Source organism: Mirounga angustirostris, unplaced genomic scaffold (genome assembly GCF_029215605.1).
Source record: "Mirounga angustirostris isolate CCGP_5_RB_7025 unplaced genomic scaffold, mMirAng1.0.hap1 SCAF_12, whole genome shotgun sequence".
In the NCBI taxonomy this organism is placed as follows: domain Eukaryota; kingdom Metazoa; phylum Chordata; class Mammalia; order Carnivora; family Phocidae; genus Mirounga; species Mirounga angustirostris.
Genome location: NW_026991720.1, coordinates 8,983,397 through 9,010,122, shown reverse-complemented (window position 1 = coordinate 9,010,122; position 26,726 = coordinate 8,983,397). Strand labels below are relative to the sequence as shown.

The window sequence follows — 26,726 nt, the reverse complement described above, 5'->3', positions numbered from 1 at the left end:
TCTAAATCAGGCCAGCTTCTATAAAAATGTAGGTATGTTGGGAAAACAATGCGATTGTTTCCAAAGACTGCAGCCAACTCTATCATCATGGTCATGAATATATATGTCTCATTTATTTTTCCCTGCTATGGCTCTGTTTCTTATTTCAAAATGTAAAACCAACCACTTTCCCCATCTCTCCATAGCTGTGTGAATTTCAGCAATGAAGAATTCTGTGGATCTGGTTGTCTCCATCTCCTATTTATTTCTGATTACATTGTTTTCTCGAGATGCATTTTCTTTTCCCATCTGGAATACATTCTCCGGGAATCTCCATCTCTAAGGAAGCTTAAAAACCAAAGAATGTTATTTTCTGTAACTTTTCCTGCACTTTTACACTGTAATTTCTCTGTTCAGAAACCTTTCATTGTTCCCAATTCCTTTCTGTAGGAGATTGAAAATTATCTGCTTAGTTTTCAAGTCTCAACACGCTGCTACTTTCAGTCCCTTTTTCTTACTGCTTCCCAAAACACACCTGGCTTATTAATCAAACACACTTTTTGTAACCTCTAATTAGTCTCGTTTCTGTGCTTTTGCTTGCTTATGGTCTCTCTTTCCTCCTTTCTTTGGAGGGCAGAAGATTTCCTCCTAACTGTGGAAAATTCTTGAGATTGTAGAATTTCTCTTCTCATACCCACCAGGCTGTATAAAGAGCCAAAGGCTGAAGAAGCTCCCCCAGGACTGGTTCTCAGCGGTCTGGCTGAGGTGTTGATCTCCTGTGTTCTGGTCCTGGCTTGCTTGCCTATGGCTGCTTGCTTTTTGACCGTTTCTTTCAGATCCTTTCAGATCTGGGCAGTCTTCCTTCCTGATTTTCTTTCCATCTAAAGTGAGTGCAGGGGCACCTGGGTAGCTCAATCGGTTAAGCGTCTGCCTTCGGCTTAGGGCTTGGGATCGAGCCCCATGTCAGGCTCTCTGCTCAGTGGGGAGTCTGCTTCTCCTTCTGTGCTCTCCCTCTCCCTCTCTCTCTCTCAAATAAATAAATAAAATAAATAAGAAAATAAAGTGAGTGCCCATCTACATGTATTTGAAAAGTGTTATTTTGTTTCTGTTCTCAGTTTGTGGTTTTTGCCTTTTCATAGAAGCCTTCTGAAACAACTGTTTTGTTTAGAATTTAAATGTTATCCAAAAATATATATCAAAGCAAGCAACTTTCCTTGGATTAGAATATATTCCTGGAAATCAGCACAACACGCGTTTGCCTTTAGATAGGCCCCATGTTTCCAGATTTCCTTCATGGTGGAGGACAGAGCTCTCACTCTGGGGGCTAGCTCTGAGAGGAAGGGTCAGCAGTAACATAAAAATATATATATATTTCTTGGGGCTCCTGGGTGGCTCCGTCGTTAAGCATCTGCTTCGGCTCAGGTCATGGTCCCAGGGTCCTGGGATCGAGCCCCATTTGGGGCTCCCTGCTCCATGGCAAGCCTGCTTCTCCCTCCTACTCCCCCTGCCTGTGTTCCCTCTCTCTGTGTCTAGCTGTGTCTCTCTCTGTCAAATAAATTAAAAAAAAAAATCTTTAAAAAATAAATATTTCTTCCTTTTCTCTTTCTTAAAATTATTTTATTTGTTTTATTTTTTCATTGCAATAAGTGTACTCTTTAATCCCCATCCCCTATTACAGGTCCCCACCCACTTCCCCTCTGATAACCACTATTTTGTTCTCTAGTATTTATTGCTAAAATAGGGAAGTTTGCATGTGCTTAAAGCCAGAGGAATTAGAAAGGAGAAGATAAAAAATGTTATAAGGAGAAAAAAAAAGATGAGAGAAAGGTCCATCAGAAGTTGGATATGGATAGGCATTAGCACACAGAGATCTTCCTTTCCAGTTTACCATTATGATAAAAGGTATCCAGTTAGCAGAGCACCATTCAGTGGAGCTATGTGTGCTAGAGAGATCTCAATCAGTAGCAAAGTGTGACAGTGAAAGAGACCAAGTTTTGCAATTTAATATATACATGGAAAAAGAAGCGCTGGATAGTTTTGTCTTAAAGAAGGCCATGGAGAATCTTAAATGTCTTAGGGAAACTTTACAGGGGCCACATTCTCAACCTTCTGTGTCCTAGTAAAGCAACTTTCTTATTTCAACAAATTACTTATAGAACCTGGTAATTCTAGTTAAAAGTGTGAAATCAATTGAGTGTGAAATATTAATCTTGGCATATGCTTTTAAATTGAGTCAAACATCCTGTTTTAATAAATGATTAGAGCAAACGGGTCCAATACCATATTTTATAACTTCAACAAATGACTTTCACACACTACCGTCACCTACATAAGAAATCTCAGTAATTTTTGACTCTCTTTTTCTAGTTATCTCACACATCCTTTTGAAAAACACATTCAGTCACCTTCCAAAACATCTTTTGTACATTTCTCCTCTTATAAACCCACTGCCACTGGCTTTGTTCACCTCTGTACAACTTGTGACTTACATTGCTGTAATACTCTCATTGTTTCCAGAACACACCTCCAACGACAACTTCACTCAGCTGCCAAAGGTTTTTTTTTTTTTCTAAAATATAGATATGATTATATTATAACACTACTCTAATAAGCAAACCATTTCAGTGATTTCTCAAGGCCTACAGAATATAATCCACATTTATATCATGGTATTCATTAGCCTGTGAAGTTTGGGATATAAGATTTCTAGATTCAAACACAATAGGCATCCAATAAACATTTATTGAAAGAATAATTTAGGGGAGCTGGGGTGGCCCAATCAGTTAAGCGTCTGCCTTCGGCTCAGGTCATGATCTCAGGGTCCTGGGATCAAGCTCCGCGTTGGGTTCCCTGCTCAGCGGGAAGCCTGCTTCTCCCTCTGCCTGCTGCTCCCCCTGCTTGTGCTTGTTCTCTCTCTCTCTTTCTCTCTGTCAAATAAATAAATAAACAAAATCTTTTTTAAAAAAAGAATAATTGAGAACATGCAAAATAGAAATGACTGAATAAGATGTTTTTACACAATCCAGCCTTAATCTCCCTATTCAGATCAACACCTCCCTAAATTCAATGATTTCTACCCTTAGATACCGTCTGTACCAGCTTACATACCGTCTGTACCATCCACTATTCATTCATTATGGGCACCAATCCTGTCAATGTTCTAGGTGTACAGAAGTGAAGAAAACAATCTTTGGCTCTGTCCAATTGGGGTGAACAAGTCATGATGGAGTCACACATTAAACAAGTAAATACACAATTATTATTCATCCTAGTTGCTACAAAGGAAAGGGATTGGGTTGGTTCTCTTAGGAAGAAAGGAAGTGGGCTGAATTTAGTATAGGGGATGGTAGAGTCAGGGAATGTCTCTTCTGGCATTTGATTTAAGACCTGATAAATTATCCAAGAGGAAATTGGGAGAACACGTTAGGCAACTACAAGTTGTTCTTTTGTTTTCTTTTGTTTTGAAGATTCAGTTTGTTTGTGTCTCATTCCTTCTTGAAGATACCATACAGTCCCATACTTAGCCTTTTTGTGGTACTGATTCTATTGCCTGGAATATTCTTCTCTTCCATTTTCTTTTTTTTTTTTTCCACTTTTTTTTTATTCTTATGTTAATCCCCATACATTACATCATTAGTTTTTGATGTAGTATTCCATGATTCATTGTTTGTGCATAACACCCAGTGCTCCATGCAGAATGTGCCCACCTCAATACCCACCACCAGGCTAACCATCCTCCCACCCCCCTCCCCTCTAGAACCCTCAGTTTGTTTTTCAGAGTCCATCCTCTCTCATGGTTCATCTACCCCTCCAATTTCCCCCCCTTCATTCTTCCCCTCCTGCTACCTTCTTCTTCTTCTTCTTTTTTTTTTCTTAACATATATTGCATTATTTGTTTCAGAGGTACAGATCTGAGATTCAACAGTCTTGCACAATTCACGGCGCTTACCAGAGCACATACCCTCCCCAGTGTCTATCACCCAGTCACCCCATCCCTCCCACCCCACCCCCCACTCCAGCAACCCTCAGTTTGTTTCCTGAGATTAGAATTCCTCATATCAGTGAGGTCATATGATACATGTCTTTCTCTCTTTGACTTATTTTGCTTAACATAATACCCTCCAGTTCCATCCACGTCATTGCAAATGGCAAGATCTCATTCCTTTTGATGGCTGCATAATATTCCATTGTATCCATTTTCTATGTAATGATTTTTTTCTTATCCTCCCATATTTTTTTAAATATCAAAATTTCAAAATGTCCTTACCCCTTAAAAACACCTGCACATGAATGTTCATAACAGCTTTATGTATATTGCCAAAGCTCGTAAGCAATCAAGATTTCCTTCAGTAGGCACACAGATAAGAAACTGTCGTACATCCAGACAATGGAATATTGTTTAGCACTAAAAAGGTATGAGCTATTAAGCCATGAAAAGACATAGGAACCTTAAATGCAGATTACTAAGTGAAAGAAGTCAATATGAAAATGCTATATGTTGTAGGATTCCAAGTATATAACACTGTGGAAAAAACAAAACTGTGGAGACAGTAAAAAGATCCGTGGTGGCCAAAGTGAGGATGGGGACGTCAATAGGCAGAGCACAGAGGACTTTTAGGGCGGTGAAAATACCCAGTGTTGATGGACCCATGACATTACACTTTCTCCAAACCCTTAGAATGTATAACAAGAGTGAATCCTAAAGTAAGCTATGGACTTCGGGTGATTATGATGTGCTAATATAGGTTCATTGTGGTAAAAAAAAATGTCCCATTCTGGTGAGCCAGCTGTGCTTGTTTTGGAGTATGGAGTGTATGGCAAATTTCTGTCCCTTATTCTCAATTTTACCCTAAATCTAAAACTGCTCTGGAAAAAATCTTAAAAAGAAAAAATAACACTATTTACATTAAATTTTCACTTCCTTTATAATAAATTTGGTAAAATATCACACTTTCTGCTGTCAAGAGCTTCTAATCTTTGAATGTCACTAAAGCCCAATGGCTTACAATCCCCTACAAGGCCCAAGAGACCCAGCCCTCCTCTTCCCTCTCTGTGGTCTTCCTGACCTCTTCCCCTTTGTTTACCCCATGCGCCTCCCGCTCCATCCACACAGAGCTGGCTCCCTAAGGTCTTTGCACATGCTTATCCTGCTCCTGTTTCTGGGCTTCCTCACTTGGGTTCCTTGACCTGGAACTACCATTCCACAGATAACAGACAATACTGTATGGCTTGTTTCCTCTTCTCCATGACATTTCTGCTAAAAAATGATCTTACTATGAGGTTGTCTTGGGCTTCTTCTTCTTTTTTTTTTTTTTTAAGATATTTATTTATTTGAGAGAGAGAATGAGATAGAGAGAGAGCATGAGAGGAGGGAGGTTCAGAGGGAGAAGCAGACTCCCTGCCGAGCAGGAAGCCCGATGCAGGACTCGATCCTGGGACTCCAGTATCATGACCTGAGCCGAAGGCAGTCGCTTAACCAACTGAGCCACCCAGGCACCCCTCGTCTTGGACTTCTAATAAAGAACAGTCATCCTCCCAGCACCCAACGGGTATCCTTGTCTTCCTTCCCTGCTCTATTTCCCCCAAAACAATTATCACTTGCTTACATACCGTGGATTTTTTAATTTATTATTTATTATAACATAAAACTCTGTGTTGCTCACTGTTGCATCTCTACTGTGGGCACTCAATTGTTGGATGAACAAATGAAGCATACATTCTTTGCAGTCATCACCACTGGGCAGTTATACTATTTCTTTTTCATATCTTATTATAACATCAGTACACGTTAATTGAAAAATATTTCAAAAAAGTAAGAAACATAGAGGAAGATAAAACTTACAATGATCTAATAACCAATGTGACATCATGGTTAACGTTTTGGTTTATATATTATTTTAGCCATTTGTTCATCTATAAATATAGACTTCATAAAATTAGTATTATAGGGGTGCCTGTGTGGCTCAGTCGGTTAAGTGACTGCCTTCAGCTTGGGTCATGATCCTGGGGTCCTGGGATCGAGCCCCACATCAAGCCCCCTGCTCAATGGGAAGCCTGCTTCTCCCTCTCCCTCTGCCTGCCACTCTGCCTACTTGTGCTCTCTCTCTCTGTCAAATAAATAAATAAAATCTTTAAAAATAAATAAATAAATAAAATAAATAAAATTAGTATTATATTACAAATGTCATTTCATAGCCTACTTTTCTTTAACTGAATCTACCATAAGTATTTGTCATTTAAACATTCTTCTACAGCTTCGCTTGACTCTCTAGTGCTCCACTGTTTACTTCATACCAGTTGAGTGCATGATGTAATCTGAAGTGACTTGAGGCAGGAACACTAAAGGATGTTTATCTATAGTACTTTAGTCAATTATTTAAAAGTAAAAGTGGTTAATTAGTCTAGGAGATAGACTTGGTTGTCAATGAGTACATCGCATCTTATTGTTAAACACTTTCTTTGAATTAACCAGTTAATGAAATGAGATAGTCAAAAAATGAGACATTTGCCAGTGGACCAACAAATCACAATCCAAAGAGCCTCATCCATAGGAAGATTGTCAATGAAAGCTTTAAGAGTGCTCAAGTTCATTTAGTCATGTTGCAATTGACCTTGACACTGTTCAATGTTGTCGGTTTTAAGAGTGTAAAGTAGCTCTTCCTTCTTATGAGACTATAGAATTTGAGTTAAAAAATTAAAGGCCACTTGTAACCATTGTTTTAGAGATGAAAACCTCTGCCTGGTTCTAGGGCAAATGATTGATTCTATTTTTAAATACCATTTCAGTTTTTTTGCATGAAATAGTATGAATTAAATTTTCAAAAACCTTTCTAGACTACACAAAGGGTAAAAATTGATTTTTATTATTTTGTGTGATGGGATTTATTTCTGTAAAATTAGAAGATCAATTCAGAGGAGACAAAAATATAACTTATTTTTTAAAAAGCCTCACAAATCTATTTTTTTCTAGTATATAACAGTTCAGGAGATAATTTGAAACTGATTCATCTGTTATACCATCTGTCAGAAATATGCTGCAGCTGTTAAATGTCCAGCAAAATTTGAACTACAAGTCTCAAAGTAATTCGCCCTTGGTATATGCAGACCAGACAATTTCCAATTTGATTTACAACGATGATTCTTGCAAACGTGACTGATGTTCTAGCTATACTACTTTAAAATTTTTTTCTGAGCACAGCTATTGGACCTACAAAAGGGAAAAGGAAAGGAATTTGATCTGATTTGATTGAATTTATTCATGTCATAAGCTATTATACTGATTGCATTCAATATTTTTCAAAGTTTTGAAGAATACCCACTAGGTGCTCTGTATTCAACACATGGAAAATGTAAACAAGTCCCCTTCCTTTCAGAAGAGACCAGTGTGTAGCAAGGAGATCAAAATATAAAACTTATCACAATAGATTTTCAAGGATGAGAGTGTTATGTTAGAAATACCAAGAGTCTTACATTGCTTTGAAAACAAAACAAAAAATAGATGTAAAGGAGCTAACCCAGATAAGTCAATAGCTTCAACTCTCATAAAATCCATTCGCTGGAGCCAAGATATTTTAAAAGTTCTGGAGGTATATACTAATGATGTATACAAACCCTCTATATAATTCAAGGGTTCCAAACTACAAGGCGTTTCAGGTTGATAAAGATCAAAATGGTGATCTTTCTTAGGCAAGATACAGTGAGGAAGGTCTGTGCATAACATCATGGTGCAAAGCCAACTCTCTCTGCAATGTTTAAAATGGAAAAATGCAAAAACATCTGTTAGCTAGATAAAGTGAATACATTTCAATGGCCCAAACTAGGAACTGTTTAGCTTTGCTCACTTTTAGATGGATTTATTACTTATCATTGTCAATACTGCATTGATTCAGTAGCTCTTTATGTATTGCATGCCAGGTTTTTAGGCTCTGGGAATAGAGGCTCAATGAAATAGACACATGCCCTATTCTCATGATATTTATAGTCCCAGTCAACAAGAAAAGTAATAAACATGTTTTTTAAAAAAATAATCATGATAATTTTAGATTGTGATTAGTGCTGTGAACAAAATAAAATAGTGTGATCAAATAGCAAGTAGTCTCTGGAGGGTGTGAAGGTAGAAATTGAATTGGTTGATTTAGATAAAGTGTCCAGAAAAAGAAGAGGTGCTGTTTGAATTGAGGGCAAAATGGAATGGAGCCAGCCTTCTTTAGATGCGCTAAAGAGAATTTTAGCCGGGAGGCAGAGAGGGTGGGAAGAACCTTGAGCTGGAGTGTACTGGGTATTTCTAGAACAGACAGGAGAGTGAAACTAAGTTGGCTTAGTCACCCAGAGGAGAAGAGCAAAGTAAAGCAACACCAGAAATGCCTTAGGGCCAGACCATCATAGGCTTTGGTGGAGTTTGGATTTTGTTACTGACTGTGAGGGGAAACCATTGGGAAGTTGTCAGGGCATGGCATAATCTGATGCCCATTTTTAAAAGATCCATCTGGCAACTATGAAGTAAATAGATTTTAGGGAGATCTTGCTCAGGGGAAGCAAGAAATAAGTCCCTAGTAAATATTTATTACATGAATATGTGGAATAAATTTGATGTACATTGTGAATGTATATTTATTCAGTGTAGGCATTATCGATTGAATAGGTGATTGTGTGTGGCTTTCTCTGAGAACACCTATTTAAACCTGCAGAAACCACTTTCTTTTAGTTGGAAGGTACTGGTCTGACCTGGACAGAAGATATTGAAATTGCTTCAACTTTATCATATAGGGGGTTACATTGAGAAACTCCTGGGATCAAAATGAGCGGTGATGAGAAAAATCTGGCTGTTTCAATATTATTAGGATATCTCCATAACTCAGGCATAAATTCAATGTAACCAAACAGATTTCATCTGAAGTGAGTCTAGAGATGGTGTGTCCTTGAAAGGTAGACCTCAAAAGCATAAGCCTGACAATCAGGACCAACTCCATTTTTGTCCCAGCTCCAACATTCTTTAGCTGTGAGTTCTCAAGCTTCCTTAGACAAGGACATTATAAAATGGACATTATACCGATGTCAAAAGCTTCCCCTAATAACTCAGTGACAGAGTTCTTTCAAAATATTTAATGTGTTGCCTATCACATAGTACTCAATAAATGATTACTGTTGCTCTTCATTTATTTACTGGTTTTGGTGTAAGGGTCTCTACCGTATGCCATTCGTGGTGGTCCAAATTGCAAGGAATGAGATGGAAGACGACAACTGCCTCATTCAGCCAAAGGTACTATAATGCATATGGCAGCACATTGGGCTTTGTCATGTTAAAGGGACAATGAACAAAAAGTGAGTGAAGTCACCTCCATTGGGGAGTACACAGGAGGGATTCAGTGAGAAGAAAAAGGGGGAGAGGTGGATTTCTTTTTTTTTTTTTTAAAGATTTTATTTATTTATTTGAGACAGAGCGAATGAGAGACAGAGAGCATGAGAGGGAGGAGGGTCAGAGGGAGAAGCAGACTCCCTGCCGAGCAGGGAGCCTGATGCGGGACTCGATCCCGGGACTCCAGGATCATGACCTGAGCCGAAGGCAGTCGCTTAACCAACTGAGCCACCCAGGCACCCCGAGATGGATTTCTTTTTTGTCACCCGCTGATTGTCACTGCATATCAGATATGCCCACTCAGCTGACTTAAGTCCAGTTTGATAATCCTTAGCTTTCCTCTAAATTAACACTTGATGGCAAACTAATTATATTTCTCTTCATGACCACTGTCCCTCATAGTCCTTTCGTGGGGTAGATAAACAAACCAAATCAATTCTTCCATGGATTGTATGGAAAAACAATTCTCAATCATATAAAGTATTTTACCAGTGATCTAATATGCATGTATTCTTGTACTCTTTTCTTTGCAAAGCAATTTAATTCTGCTATGTAGATAGTAATATAAATAATAAACTACTTCTTTATAAAACAAAATATATAACAATTAGACAGTATTTGTATGGGAATTTCCATAATAGATTATTGAGTAAAAAAGTATGCTACCAACCAGATCTTAAATGTTCTTGTTTATATATATATATAAACCGCAATGACCCATCTTGTAATTCAACATAGTTTGGGCCATAAGGAGCAAGGCAGGAGCCTACTGATTGGAAAGAGAGGAGGTCAGAGGCCTCTTAAATTTGCCCTGACTATGGAGAGGAGGGGTCATAAAACGTAAGGCAGGGTCGACGTGCAGGTGGAAGTAAGGTAGCTCCAGCTTCAAAAGTTAGGAATTGAAGGCACAGGACATAAAGAGACCATGAAGGGATGTATTCCTCTGAGAATGTGCCTTTCACAGTGGCTTTTCTAGTAAAGTGTGAATGAGGATGTTGCTAGAATTGCTGTCCTGAGAACACTGGTTCTGGAGTCCTTTGTTGTTCTTGTTTTCTGTGTATCAGGCTTATATTTCCAGATGTGTGATAGAAAATGTATATTTAAAAGACAGTGTGTGGTAAAATTCTCTGACATTATTTTTCATCAGAGATACATTCAAATGCCATCGTTAATGTCAATGGCATGCATTCTAAAGTTCTTTGACCTTGTAAACTCCTGTCTGTATCCCTTTGCCTGTAGAGGCCTCCCTCAGCCAGGTTGTCTTAGGTGAAGGGCAACAGCCGTGTCATCTTTATTTGTCAATAATCTCCTCTGTTCCAGCTTGAATTAGTACAGAATTCTTAGAGCTAGTCTGACTTCCTGATTGACTGAAATTGTGTGAAAATAAAACTCAAGGCCCATCTGCTTCTTCAGTTTTCATCCAAGATTCTCTGGAAGGGAAGTACACTGGAGACCGAGTATTTGCCATCATTGTGTGGCCATAGTCTTGGAAGACATCCACTATGGGAAAATACAATACTGAATTATTTCAAATGTTAGCAACCTCTCTCTCTCCCCCTCTCTCCTCCCCCCCCCCCCGTCTCTACTCCTCCTCCTTCTCCTTCTCCTCTATAAAATTTCTAACTTTCTCCAGGGATTTCCCTGATTTGTTAATATTTAATGTCTGCAGAATATTAAGACACATGTTCTTACACAATAAGCAAGCTGACTCTTTGGGATATATAATGCATAATAACCATTATTACAGTTGGAAATAAAAATGGCTAGTTCATCACAGGAGTCAGCGTGCAATATATACATGAACATCATGCTGCTACAACCATCCTGGGAAATTTGATGCCCATTGTGGCCTCCGTGATTTTGCTTGAGCTGCTCTCTCTTTCTAGAATGTTCTTGGCCCTCTTTCCACCTGTCTATATTCCCTCAATTCTTGAGGTCATAGTCATTATTTATATGTTACCTGGTACCATAAGTGATGGTTAATCATTCTTCTCTGTGGATACCTGGAATATTTGTCATACTAGACCAGAGGTTGGAAAAATTTTTTTTCTATAAAAGGTCAGATAGTAAATATTTTAGCTTTGGAGGTTATATGGTCTCTTTTTGTGACATTCTGCTGTGGATTTGAAAACAGCCATAGGTAATACATAAATGAGTGAGCATGGCTATACTCCAATAAAACTTTATTTACAAAAGCGAGCTGGGGGCCACATTTTGGCCTGTAGGACATGGTGTGTGGGCTACTTGACAATGCTTGGAGTTTTTAGGGCTTGAGAAGAAGTTAGCTAGTGTGCTTATATTATGAATGAGTCATCTGTAGACAGGGGGTTAAGGACACACTAAAAGTCTCACATTTATGTTGGAGCCAGTGGTAACGAGCAACTCACTGAACAGCAGCCCTGCATTTTAAATGTATTTTATTACTTCCAGTTCTTGATTATATTTTATTTAGTACTGAATTATAAACTGTTTGATATTATCCTCTTATTTCATGTTTAATTACTTTATGTGGGTCTATATATTATCGGACTCACGGGGAAATGGGTTATATTTTTTTTATTGCCCAAAATAGCTAGAACAGTGCAAGGCACAGAGTAAGATCTCAATAAATATTTGTGATTAAAGTCTTCCAGGAGAACATACAGTACATGTAGCATCTTTCTTACTTAAATATGTGGTTATGGATTCTATATCTCAATTTAGAAGGATGTAATATAGCCAATGTTTAAATTATGATAATAATTCTGCAGCCACCTTAAAAAAACACAAAAAAAATCTCTTACATCTCTTATATGCTCTTAGCTTATCTGATCCCAATTTTATTCTAATTTTGTTATTCTGATTTATATGATTTTTTAAATTAATGAAAAATTTAAAACTCAATATGAAGATGATCAATTGGTTGTGGAAGTACAAAGTGTTTAGATGTAATAAGGATAAACTGTGTTTAGGTTTGTACATGCTATATTTGAGTTCTAAATTTAAACTAGCTAATGGATCATTTAATCAATTTCTCATCAACTTCATTTTAATTACTTTCAATGTAACACTATATATGCATTTAATGTTCAATTTCGGAAAATGAGTCACTCATTGTCAGGCATAAGCTAGCCCTACTGAGCAGGATTAGACTAGAAAACATTTCTGCCCGCATGATCTTACTGAGTTCTAACAGAGCTCACCTCGTTTCCTTCAGATTACTACTCAGATGTCACCTAATGCGAGAGACTTTCCTTGACAAAGCAGCAAAAAATAACCATTCTCTATCTCTACCTTATCCCCCAACCCGCAGCCCCTTCTTTGATATTTAATGTGCCTGTAGTATTTATCACCGTATCATACTATAAATTAACCTCTTTGCTTTTACCTCTTTGTTTTTGTTTTAGCTAGTTTTTAGTTCCCACTAAAGCATAAATTCCACGATAGGAATGTTGTCAGTATCATCCACTGCATTCTCTGTGCCTGGCGCAACTAGGTTCTGGGTGCATATTTGAATGAAAGAGATGAAAAGGAATGCATGTTAGCACATTCCTAATAAAATGGGAAATTTGAAAGTAATGATTACTCCAAGTAAATGCAGAACTTTCATCAAAAGGTTATAAAAAGTTGGATCCAAAAGAGTCAGCACGTAAGAAATCAGGTTTTATATTTGCGCTCACTGGCAGCTAACCTGAATAGCAAAGATTTTTTTTTCTTCTTTTTTAAAAATTTTTTATTGTTATGTTAATCACCATACATTACATCATTAGTTTTAGATGTAGGGTTCCATGATTCATTGTTTGTGCATAACACCCAGTGCTCCATGCAGAACGTGCCCTCCTCAATACCCATCACCAGGCTAACCCATCCTCCCACCCCCCTCCCCTCTAGAACCCTCAGTTTGTTTTTCAGAGTCCATCCTCTCTCATGGTTCGTCTCCCCCTCCGATTCCCCCCCCTTCATTCTTCCCTCCTGCTATCTTCTTTTTTTTTCTTAATATATACTGCATTATTTGTTTCAGAGGTGCAGATCTGAGATTCAACAGTCTTGCACAATTCACAGCACTTACCAGAGCACATACCCTCCCCAGTGTCTATCACCCAGTCACCCCATCCCTCCCACCCCACCCCCCACTCCAGCAACCCTCAGTTTGTTTCCTGCGATTAAGAATTCCTCATATCAGTGAGGTCATATGATACATGTCTTTCTCTGTTTGACTTATTTTGCTCAGCATAATACCCTCCAGTTCCATCCATGTCGTTGCAAATGGCAAGATCCCATTCCTTTTGATGGCTGCATAATATTCCATTGTATATATATACCACATCTTCTTTATCCATTCATCTGTCGATGGACATCTTGGCTCTTTCCATAGTTTGGCTATTGTGGACATTGCTGCTATAAACATCAGGGTTGAATAGCAAAGATTTTTAACAATTAAGACAAAATTCTTCACTGTAGATTCTCACTTCATGAATTGATACCGTAAAAATAAATTTTATGTTCATCTTTTCATCTTTTTACGTTGAGCTTTCTGGGGAATATATTCATACACAGATGCCATATTTCCCAGAGGTACTTCCAGTATAGCTAAGAAAAATAAGAAATCTAACTATATTTTATGAGGATGGATATGTTCATTTTTAACTTCAGATCTGTACACACTTGAGTGGTGAGATAATGAATCATAATTCATTTCCCCAGTATCACTGGGGACCTCACTCCACTTGAGTGACTTTTCAAGAAAACGAGTTCGTTCTTTATGTTGCTTAACTTTTCTTCCATTTATAAATATCTGAGGTAGAAAGGATTCTAGAATATGTAGTGTAACTCTGTCTTATTAAACAGTACTGAGCATGTGTAAACATTTGTGGAGGATTGAAGACCACCTCTCCAGTTAGGTGGTGTGCCATCTTGTAATTTGGCAGTGTGTTTTGGGACTCTGCCATTGTCAGATTGTATTGGTTCTTTTTCTCATTCATTCATTAATTCACTCATTTATTCTATGAATGTTTTTAAAGTATGTGCTAAGTGCCAGGTGCAGTTCCCATCACTGGAGAGTAAGCATTAAGCAGACTATCAAAAACTTGATTCCCACAGAGCAGCCATTCTAGTGGGAGAGAAAGGAAGCCAAACAAATGAGTAAAAACATATATGCCAGGGGCTCTGAGTGCTATGAAGGAAAAGAAAGCCAGACATGGGGACCAAGAGTGATAGTAGCATCATGCTCATTTAGCTGGCCAGACTGGAGGAGTCTGTCTGCAGCAGTGAAAGGTGACTTTGAGCAGAGACCAGAGGGAAGAGCCTTGAGGTAACCAGAAGAGTAATCATGAAGGCCGTGCAGGAGTTGGCCTGATGTTGCAGTAAGGGGAAGCGGGCCCTAGTGGTGGACAGCAATGGACAGGGATGCTGGAGAGAGATGTGACCAGTCCGGTGGCTAGCGCGGGCCATTGGAGGGCATCAGACTTGATTCGGAGTGATGGAGAGCAGGAGCTAGTGGGTACTGTGAGTATTAGAGCCACTTGCCCACTTACATCTGTAAGCATCCCTCAGGCTGCTGTGTGCAGAATGATAGAAAAGCAAGGAAGGAAGAAGACTATCCAGTCTTTCACAACAGTGATCGCTGGTGGCCGCTTGGACCGGGTGATGTGAGGGGGTAGGATTTGGGATATTCCAGAATGAGAACACACAACTCCTGATGAAGTTTCCCAGAGAGCATGCGTGGACCTAGAAGAGATCCAAGAGTTGAGTCCTGGGCACTTTAACATTTAAACATTAGGAAAATGAGAGAGATACATTGAAGGAATCAGAGTAAGCAGTAGTGAGGAAGGAGGAAACACAAAAACTTCATGGCCATTGAAGCCAAGTGAAGAATGGAATTGAGGGATCACCTGGTCCCAACGCAGTTGATTGGTCGAGTATGATGGGAACTGGTTAATTTTTCAGATGGCAGTGACAGGGTGATGATTATTCTTGTTCTCCCTTTCTGACCCCTATTTCTCAGGCTTTTTTAGCTTTGGTAGGATTCTCCCTTTCTGACCCCTATTTCTCAGGCTTTTTTAGCTTTGGTAGGATTCCTCCTAGTCTTCCCTTCTCCAACCTCTGTGTTTCTAATCAATGTTTCTAATCCTCTACCCCTATAATGCATAAATCCCTGAAGATTTCCAGAGGGTGCCGGTTTTTGCAAAGCTTGTTAAATAAACGCCACCACCTTTCCTCATAACTCTTAGACAGCAGGTCTGTATCGAGGCCCTTCAGCATAAAGCATTTTGTCATAGCTACAACTCTTAAAAAGCAAGAGTTTAAATTATTGAATTGTCTAAATTCCGATCATTTGCTAAATGTTGTATCATAGATTTTGACATTTGTACTGTAGTCAACAATTATTTTAACTAAAAACTGTACCAAGTCATTATTTTAAAATATTTAATCTTTCTCTTTTTTCTTTTCTTTTCAGAAAAATGTGATGAACCACTTGTGTCTGGACTCCCCCATGTAGCTTTCAGCAGCTCGTCCTCCATGTCTGGGAGCTATTCTCCAGGCTATGCCAAGATCAACAAGCGAGGGGGTAAGGCACATTTTATTTCCTTTGTCAGTAAAAGTGTTAAATAACATGTTATTAGCAGACAGCTCATCGATACTATAAACCTCTTTTGTAGGCACTATCGAGGAGTGATATAGGAAAATGTGGGCTGGAAGTAAGAGATGGTAAATTAAAGAGGAAGAATTTTTGGAGTTGTATATGATAATGAATTCTAAACGATATAAAAATTCTGAGTTAAGGAAGTTCTTATTAATCGAAAAATCATTTAGAAAAAAGTTATAATGAATTGATTTCAAATATGTATACAGTGAATGAAAAAATACTCTGTATTCACTATTTTTTATTTTTAAAAAGTAACATATGAACAGTATCTATTGAAAATATAGGTTAAAAAAGTGATCCTTGGTAATTTCTGCCCCTAGTGCCCAGAATCTAATTTTGTAATTAAAGCCGTTGTAAAAAATAGTTATACATTTGCAACTAAAATTTGAGTTTTGGATTTTAAAGTAATAATATTAATTAGTAAATGGTAATTTCAAAGTAGGCAGCAATCCATAGAGAATAAAAGAAAATGATTAAGGACAGAAACTTAAAACTCTTCTTGCTTCAAAGGAACACTGATATAAATAACAATGAATGACAACTTAAAAGGAAAAGAAAAAATATTTTCTTGGATAAATATGAATCAATTCACAAAGACCATAATTTGTCTTCAGTAAAACTAGAAATACTAAACTCACATCACAGCCAATTCAAGGAAAAAAATATAAGTAGAAGGAAGAAAGCAAGGGAGGGAGGGAAGGAGAGAGGGAGGAAAGAAATATAAAGAAGCAAAGGTGGAAAAAAGAGAACAGGGGAAAACCCAAAAGGGGAGCTAAAAAGAAGAAAGAGGGGAAGGAAGAAAAAATGACATGTGAAAAGAGAAAAAGATATCAGAGAGATTCAGAAAGACCAAAAGGGAGAAGAAAATAGGTAAGAAAAGAGTAGAATAATATATACAGACATTCACAGGTGTATGAAGTTACCTTAATTAGTAAAAAGACTTGGTGATATGCAGGCAAAAGTGGAGGAATACAAATTTTAAAATATATACTGCTTTGATTTAAAAGTAGTATTAATTAGCTGCTCTTTTTTTGCAGTTAATTTTCTGCTTTTTTTAATTGCGGTATAATTGGCATGTAACGTGTTAGTTTCAGGTGCACAGTATGATTTTATATATATTGCAAAATGATCACCACAGTAAGTCTAAGTTCACATCTCTCACCATGCATAGTTACAATTTTTTTCTTTTGATGTGAACTCTTAAGATCTACTCTTAGCAACTTTCGAATATGTGGTACAGCATTGTTAGCTATATGACTCCTTTTATAACCGAAAATTGGTACCTTTTGACATTTTTCACCTACTTCACTGGGAACCCCCTCTGGGAACCACCAGTCTGTTCTCTGTATCTATGTTGCTGCGCTTTTTATAATACGATATTTGTCAGGTTATGGTCATGACAGAGTTGGTGAGTTACTATAAGTTACCAAAAATTTTGCTTAAAGATGTCAAAGTAATGAGAATTTTAATTCATTCCTTTTCTATAAGCCACTAAAAACAAACAAGCAAAAAAATATAAGTAGAAAATCATGAAAGAGGGAACTGGCCATACCCAAATAATAATTATGATGTAGGCCAGCCAAATACTAGTAAATCTGGAGCAAAATGTACAAAAGAAAAGAAATAAACATATATTCCTAGATGTCAAGAGGATACAATATTCCCTAAAGGAAGTCCTGACAATGAGAAATCAACTTTAATGGTAGGAAATAGAGTCACAGAATATTTCTTTAGAAAGTTTCATATGAAAATATGACTGATGAATTTTATACCAGAGAATCTGGGCAAGTCAGGTTGCCTCAAGCATATAACCTCTTTGGGAACACAAATGATACGGTATAATCAACGATGGGATGCGTGAAATAAAAAGAATCAGAAACCATGGTCAAATGCTTGGTGCTGAGCAGTGAATCCATTTAAATATAGGCCATAAGTAAACAATTTAGGAACTACAGATGTAGAACAGAGTATAAATTTTAGAGATGCAAGAATGTAAAAATGCCCAATTATGGGAATTAAAAGATGTATGCCTTTTTCCCCGACCTTTCAGAACAGGAGACCACTAGACATTGTAACTTTAAATGAATATTTATGTTGTCTTTGTTGTTGTTCTTTTTTTTTTTTAAGGAAGCTATGTCTCTTATGAAGAAACATCGATAGTTTCTTTTGTTGTTTTTGTTTTCATTCAGGTAGTTATATTAGAGTCTCTTTTGTTTGTTTTAAAATAGTATAAGATGCCATTTTGAATTATTTAGAGCTATTTACCTATTTATCTACTCATATATGTAGAGTGAGGCATCTGAAATTAAGCTTCTAAAAATTAACTTTTTTTTTTAACCTGGAGGGTGGGATTTGAAGAACATCTTCACTTTCTTTATGATAGGTTTCTCTAGTTTATAGAATGTAAATATCTATACCTACATATTTATGTAGATAGATTTATAGATACAATGTATTTCTAAAAAGAAAGCTATTTCGAAAGCAAAAGAGTATAAGCAAAATTTATGGTTTTCTAGTTGTCTGACCAACAGCTTATCTCTGTTTGACTATTGATAGGATACATTGTCATGCATTGGGATGAAAGCATGATGTAGTAGTTCACCAGGAGGAAACATCATCTGAGCTATAGTTACAGATTTACACTTGCTTATCCCCCTTCTTATCAACATTTGTTATTCTGGGGCTTAAGTTACTTACTCTTTAGTTCCCAAAGACCCTTTTTGCTTATCAGTGGTATACTGTGTATACTTGCATCTAACTTGTCCCCTACTCCATCACATACTATCTACCTGACTGTTCAAGACTGTTACACACTGGTTATATCTCCACTCCTCATGCTGCTTTACCTCTGAATGTACATACAACACACCCATGTGCAGGGCTAGCCTCAGCCCTAGTTGATGACCTCAGTATGGATCAAGGTAGCAAGCATCAGAAAGGAGCGTTATTTCCTCTACAAGAAAAAGAAAAAGAAAAAAAGGAAATCTACATATGGTTATTTTCATAGTAAACAGAGCTTTTTTCTTCCCCTAATAAAGTTCATACGCAAATGCTCTTGGGAGAGGAGCCATGTTGACTGAAAGTCATACTAAGGTATAAATGGCTAATAACCCACATTGATTAAGAACAGATTTTTTAATAAGTGCAGCAAAATATTACATATCTCAAAGATAGATAAAGGCAGCGGAGAATTCCAAAGGGAGTAAATAAAAAAATATATGTATATATCTTCTTAATATATATTGATAGATAAGAAGATATTATCTTTATATATAGCTATATAAAAATAAAAGATATATTTACATAAGATATATAAATCTTTCTATTTTCATATACCTATATATTTATACACATTTATATATTTATACATTTATATATCTATTTTATATATATATATCTTGCTGGATATATATTTTCTTCACTATTGGCAAGAATCATCTGATGCATACAGCATATAAGCATCTGAAAGCAAGAAGGTTATATACTAACAGAGAAGGATAAAATAATATAACTTACCAATTACACAAATACAGAAAAGAACAAATTCAGTTGAGCATTATGTTGATTAACATTGCTTCAAGTTTTATCATTTATTTAAATATTCCTCAAATACATTTTGGAGAGATTGAGTTTTTGAATACATAGAAAATCAGATTATAATGCAAATATACAGTCAGATGACAGATTGACATGAATTTAAAAAAATGAGTTTAGTTTTTGTGTTCCACACAGTATAAATCCATCTGCTACAACCTTGATGTCAGGGGCCAATTTATGACAAAACTGGGGGGAAATGTAATGCTTTCGTGGAAAAACTACATATAATTCTATGACATTTTTGGAGCCTAGTACTGCTTTATGTTGTTTTTGCTTGTTTGTTTTATAAAAATACCAACCCCCTGTGATCTACCTTCTGGATTTATCTCCCTGTTCTTAATTCACTAAAGGTGTCCCAGTCTTGTGTCATTCCGAGTCAATAGCACTTAGATGGGTTAACCTTTCCAAAGGTTAGCAAACCTTTGAGAGCCTTGTATGCGGAAAACCCTACCTTACATTTATATAGTATTTTACAGATTATAAAATGTTCTAAATGTCCCTTGATCTTCACAACAGTATTGTTAGATAGAATGTCAAGTTAGAGATGCCAGTCATTTCTTCTGCCAGACTTTCAACTTTCCAGTTCACCTGCCTTTTGTAGAAATCATCCTCTCTCTCCTGCCCCAGGGGGTCATCATTCTGTCACATGGTCTCCTTCTCCCTCCACTGGCCACAGATTAGAGCTCTTCATGCTCGATTTTGCCAGATGAAGCAATATTGGTGCTGCACTGGAATTAGCCCAAAGATAGAACCTAAAAAGAGCTGGAAGACATAAGCCAAGTTTGATTTATGCTTATAACCAAAGCAACCCAGTCATGAGAGCTCAGAGTTTCTTGAGTGATGTGGGTCTTGAATTCTTTTCTTTCTTTTCACCGTCTTACCACTTACTTTCCCTCAGTAGATCGTTCAACACTTGCTGCTCTTCAGAGACTTTATATATATATATATATCTTATTCATGAGAGACAGAGTGAGAGAGAAAGGCAGAGGGAGAAGCAGGCTCCCAAGGAGCAGGGAGCCCGATGCGGGACTCGATCCCAGGACCCCGAGATCATGACCCGAGCCGAAGGCAGACGCTTAACCATCTGAGCCACCCAGGCGCCCCGAGACTTTTTTTAAAGATTTGCTTCCTGGCTATCCCATCCATTTTAGGAACCTGTCATCCTCTCTATTAAATCAAAAGGCAGAGAGGTGTTGTGATGGTGTTGTTTTGAGGATATTTATCCTTTATTTCTTCCAGCAGGGAGAACAGATTGCATTTGTAAGCCACATAATTGATAATCACTTCGGGGAGGAATATGTGTATAATAGACATCTGGAAAGACTGCTGGAACAGATCTCTTAATGTCCACACGTGTATCTTAAAAAGAACTACAGTCTTTACCTTCCCTTAAAAGACACCACTGAAGTTAATAATTGTCGCCATGCCTTGAGAACTTGGCTTGGTCAAATCATTGCCTTTATCATTTCCTGCCTCCTGTTGGCCAAGAGGGAGCTTTAGTAATTAGCATAATACCGACCTCCTCTACTTACACTTTCATACTTACACGTGTTGGAACGCCTCTTTCAGGCTCCTGAGTGGCTCAGCAAGTAATCATACCTCACTCTGCTCTTCAGAGGTCTTTCCTGCTTCTGGAAAAAAAACTCTTCTGCCCTTTATTGCACCCTCTATCTTCTGTCCCAGAGTTACATTTGTAAACTACCTCTTCTTCCTCTGCTTTCTTTTCTTCCCTGTTCTGCTTTAAATATTAAAAGGATCTGTCACTACTAATTAAGCGGTAACTGATAGACTAGGAGTTGGCAAAGCAATCACAATGCTTCAGAGAGGACATAGTCCCTCTTTGGCCAATAATGCCTCCTACCGGCCTTCTTCTGCTCTCTCCAGTCCTGGACCCGTTCCTGTTCCATACTGCCCCCTTCTGGCAGCATTATTAACCTCTATTAGGAAGCTCTACCCTTAGACTGTAACATCGAGGCTTAAATTATGAAATAGACTGAGTTCTCAATTGTTGAACTTTTTTAAAGATTTTATTTATTTGAGAAAGAGAGAGAGAGCACAAGCAGGGGGGCAGGGGTAGGTGCAGAGGAAGAGGGAGAAGCAGACTCCCTGCTGAGCTGGGAGCCCAGAGCAGGGCTCCATCCCAGGACCCTGAGATCATGACCTGAGCCAAAGGCAGATGTTTAACCGACTGAGTCACCCAGGCGCCCCCCTCCCCAACTGTTGAACTTCTGTCCATGTTGGCAGATTCCATTCCACCATTTCCCCTCTTTCTCTTCTCCAGTCTCTACCACTTCCTGTTTCTCTTCATCTCCTTTTCCCACTCAGTGAGCATTCATTATTATTTTAGTATGAATTCATTAGTTGTGTTACTTCTTCTAGGAAAATTTGCCTTTAAGAGCAGATCCTTGGGAGCAGGAAAATCTCGAGGACTGATTTTCTAATGTAGCATTTTAGAATATTTGCCATTTCTATTTGGACTGGCCATACTTCTTCATCTTTGAATTACTCTCCCGAAAACACCTGCTGACTTCGTCGGCTCTGATGCAGTGCTGAGCAGTGAAGAGAGAATGACTTGTATTCATGCATAACTAGACTCCAATACAGAATCAACCAAGGATGAGCATGGGATTAGTCAGTTATCAATATCTCTGCATCTCGGTTTCCTAATTTCTATGTTTACTATACAACCTCTCATCCAAACCAGGAACTTGGACAGTGCATGAATTCTATTAATAATTATTCCCTATGGGCCCCCTATTTATATTTTAAAATGGAATCAACTATACAGTTTAGCAGAGCTGTTGTGAAGATTAAATGAAATAGTCTACACAATCTGTGTTGCAATGAGATGATACTCTCCCACCAAATACCCTCAGCTCCCAAAAGCAACAGTGCAGATATTAGTATTTCAAAGCAGGTGAATACATTACTCTTGTCATTACAAAAGCAACACCTCCCTACAAAGTGATTGCTAGAATTTGCATATTTACCAATGTGTGTATTTCCCCTCCCATCATCTAAGAAAAAAATCATAATAATTGAAAGATTAATAAAATAACATTTTACACAATTTTAATAAGTTTTGCATAATCAGACTGCTGTTTACATTAACTTAAATGTTCCCCAACTCTTTTCTCCTTAAACTTCTTTCATTTCAAGTGAATTTATGCTAGTGATTTGTGTTATTTTGTTCTATCTTTATATCCTTTGAATTAGATCTTATAGAGTCCAATATAATATTTATTAACTCTATGATCCTCAGGAAAGCCAAAAATAATTGTTCTAGACATTAGGGAGAATAAAAAATATTTTCCCCCTCAGCCCAAGAAATTCTGACTATTTTTAAAAAATAGATGTTAAATGATTTTTTCTAAAGTCATCAGTAGGTCTTTGTATTCCCTTTTCTAGCTGGATGAGAGTTACCATCTAACTAGCATTGTAAGTTTTAATTTATTCTTTTTACTTTAATTCTCCAATATAAATCAAAATTTGGGCTTTAGTGGGAGCTTTAAAAAATTCAGTGTGCAATACAGGATATATTTGTATCATTGACACTTGTTAAAAATGGTAGAATGTTGAAAGCATAGTCACCAGGGAATGACTCATAAATTTGTTTAGACATGCCTTTTTAATTTGCAAATAATATTGCTATGTTTCTGCTGTGGCATCATATCTTATAATGTGGGAATTTTAATACCTTCTTTTGTGTTCCCCATAGAAATCCATGCTGGGTTTTGTAGCATTTGCCCTAGAACATTGTTTCCCAAGATGTGTGATGTTAATATGTGCTATGAACACACCCATAGACCCACATTTTCACAATAAAATCCTCCAGGCAAATCCTTGTGTTCTGGGGACCTCTCGAGGGGAATCAGAGAGTTTCTTTGCCATGAAGCATCTTTGGGTCCAGCACAACACACGTCACTTTGGGAAATGCTTTTTTTTTTTTTTTTAAAGATTTTATGTATTTATTCATGAGAGACAGAGACAGAGAGAGAGAGGCAGAGGGAGAAGCAGGCTCCCAAGGAGCAGGGAGCCCGATGCGGGACTCGATCCCAGGACCCTGGAATCATGACCTGAGCCGAAGGCAGACGCTTAACCATCTGAGCCACCCAGGCGCCCTGGGAAATGCTTTTTTAAAATCTAACCAAACTGTCTACACATCATGGGTTTTAAACAGGGTTTGCTTAATATACTTAGAAGTACAGACGCTTCCCATGGGTTCACTACTATCTTTGTAAAAATACTACTTTTAAAGGTTCTTTGATAATAGTATGATGGATATGATTTTTGTATAATTAATTGGAGCAAGGGAGTTTTTAGACTTGGGGCATTTGAGATGAGCAATTTTTTAATTATTTTTAGGAAGTTGCTAGTTTGCTGTTTATAGCAAATATCTTAAAATGTGCCACTGAGGGGTGCCCGGGTGGCTCAGTCTGTTAAGTGTCCAGCTCTTGGTTTCAGCTCAGGTCATGATCTCATGGGTTGTGGGGTCAAGCCCTGCCTTGAGCCCCACATCGGGCTCCACATTCAGAGGGAGTCTACTTGAAGATTCTCTCCCTCTGCCCCTCCTCTCTTTCTCTCTCAAGTAAATAAATAAATATTTCTTTAAATGTGCCAAAATCATTTGGTAGAACGAACAGTGTTATTAAAGTAACCACTGTTACCATCTTTGAAAATGGCCCTGGGATATTAATTCTCTAACACTCTCCTTTATCCCAATATTAATAGCCAATTGCCTTACAAAGTGGGAAATTATGACTAATCAATTCAGATATTTATAATATATTTTTGTAATACATTCTTTGTAATTTTCCTTTACATGCAATATTGAAACCCATGCTCTTTGGTACTTGCCCTATAAAGTTTAGGACATATGGAGTGGGGAAAACTTCACATCTGCACTAACAAAGAAATATATTTAAATAAATATTTATTTTGGGAAGATGTACAGACTAAATATATCTTTGTAGATTTCTTGGTGCAGAATTAGAGAAAGTAGGTTTCCCTTCTGCCTTTGGGGAGATCTCGGGCCACTTCCTCTCGTCACTTAATTGTCCCAATTACCTTGCTTCTGTCCTGAGAAACTTGGACTAGATCATCTCTCAACACCTCACCTTGTAGCCAAGATTGATCATAATGCCTTGATTTTTATCTTAATGGAACACTGCAGATTCTTAGTTGTCCACACTTGTTCCTCTGTGCATAGACATACTTTCCATTAAATGATATTAAAAATAGCCAGAATAGGGCGCCTGGGTGGCTCAGTTGGTTAAGCGACTGCCTTCGGCTCAGGTTATGATCCTGGAGTCCCTGGATTGAGTTCCGCATTGGACTCCCTGCTTGGCAGGAAGTCTGCTTCTCCCTCTGACCCTCCCCCTTCTCATGTGCTTTCTCTCTCCCATTCTCTCTCTCTCAAATAAATAAATAAAATCTTTTAAAAAAATAGCCAGGATAACTGGGAGAAACTATTTATCAAATAAAGGTTTTACAAGCTGAGTATTTCTTTCTAAACCATTCCAGAATACATGCCAGTTGAATGTTTTGGAGATTAAATGTTCAGTTACCCTTTTGATATTTGCTAATTTTGTTCAAAGAGAGGCTTTACTATTTTTCACGTCTCTGTCAAGAATGAGGAGAATCGGGGCGCCTGGGTGGCTCAGTCGTTAAGCGTCTGCCTTTGGCTCAGGTCATGATCCCAGGGTCCTGGGATTGAGTCCCACATCTGGCTCCCTACTCAGCGGGAAGCCTGCTTCTCCCTCTCCCACTCCCCCTGCTTGTGTTCCCTCTCTAGCTGTCTCTCTCTCTCTCTGTCAAATAAATAAAATAAAATCTTTAAAAAAAAAAAAAAAAGAATGGGGAGAATTTATGTGAATGATTTGTACCGTATCTGAAGTATTCATCTTAAAATAGAATGCTTCACACAATCTCAAAGGCATTTCTTTAACATAGTACTGCACACATGTTCAGCTCTCAAAGAATATTTTCTGAATGAGTGAACAAATATATCGAATCATATTTATTGTACATATTATTCTATTCTTTTTAAACTTCAAATGCTCATCGCTTCTATGTTGCGATGACTCGTTAAACCAAGAGTGAGTATTCACTAACATTCTTCAGCTTCTCACAAGTTATTTAATCATTGCTGCAGCCACCTTAGGCTCACACAATGATAAGTGATAAATAACACTAGCAAACATTGTTATCATCATTGTAAATTAAAACAAAATAATAATCTGCTCTTTAGAATAGACATGTCGAACAATTAGGAAGTGGCCCCAGGGTATCGAGTTCTCCCAGTGCTTTCAAAATTGTGGAACATTTACCATCAAGATAATGATGTCTAACTGGTAAAGTATGCCTCTCTTATCTCAGTATATTCCTTTCATGGATGAAGCCTTCAATTTGAGCTGTTGCGTCCATTTGGTAACAGGTGCCTTTGGGTAGCAGAACACATTCTATCAGTCCTTGTATCTTGTGTGTGGCTCATAAGGAATACATTTTGTGTGCCAGTATAAACTAAGAAAAAAAGCAAAGACCAGGAATGAGCAGGGCGTGTCCACCAATCACTGTCTGGGACCCTCACAATAGCTGATCCTCTGGACACTCCCCAGTGAGGGGCACTGCACAGGGTCCATTCATTCAACAAGGTTAGGACAAAAAAAAAAAAAAAAAAAACAGACTTATGAAAAATATACTTCAGATCCTATAATTACATTTCCTCTATACCAGATGAGTGACTCTCCATCATTCTTCAATATATAGAGCAGCCCCCCTTTATCTGTGGGGGATATGTTCCAAGACCCCCAGTGGATGCCTAAAACAGTGGCTAGTACTGAACTCTATATATACTATGTTTTTTTCCCCATACATACATACATACCTGGGATAAATCTATAAATTAGGCACAGTAAGAGATTAACAGCAATAACTAATAATAAGATAGAACACTTATAACAATATACTCTAATAAAATTCATGTGAATGTGGTCTCTCTCTCCCAAAATAGCTTCTTGTACTGTGTTCACATTTCTTGTGATGATGTGAGATGATAAAATGCCTGGGTGATGAGATGAAGTGGGGTGAATGACGTGGGCATTGTGATGTACTGTTAAGTAGTAACAGCCTCTTGGTGATATGTCAGAAAGAGGACATCTGCTTCCAGAC

At 37.7% G+C, this 26,726-nt stretch overlaps 1 protein-coding gene across 1 annotated transcript in view; it reads left to right on the top strand.

Moving 5' to 3' along the window:
* Nucleotides 1–26,726, top strand: part of CNTNAP2 (contactin associated protein 2) — a 1,911,935-nt gene that overhangs the window by 548,949 nt on the left and 1,336,260 nt on the right. Inside the window, exon 2 of the mRNA XM_045864107.3 lies at nt 15,771–15,881. Within this exon, the coding sequence (XP_045720063.1) occupies nt 15,771–15,881 (111 nt within the window). The remainder of the gene's footprint in view (nt 1–15,770; nt 15,882–26,726) is intronic.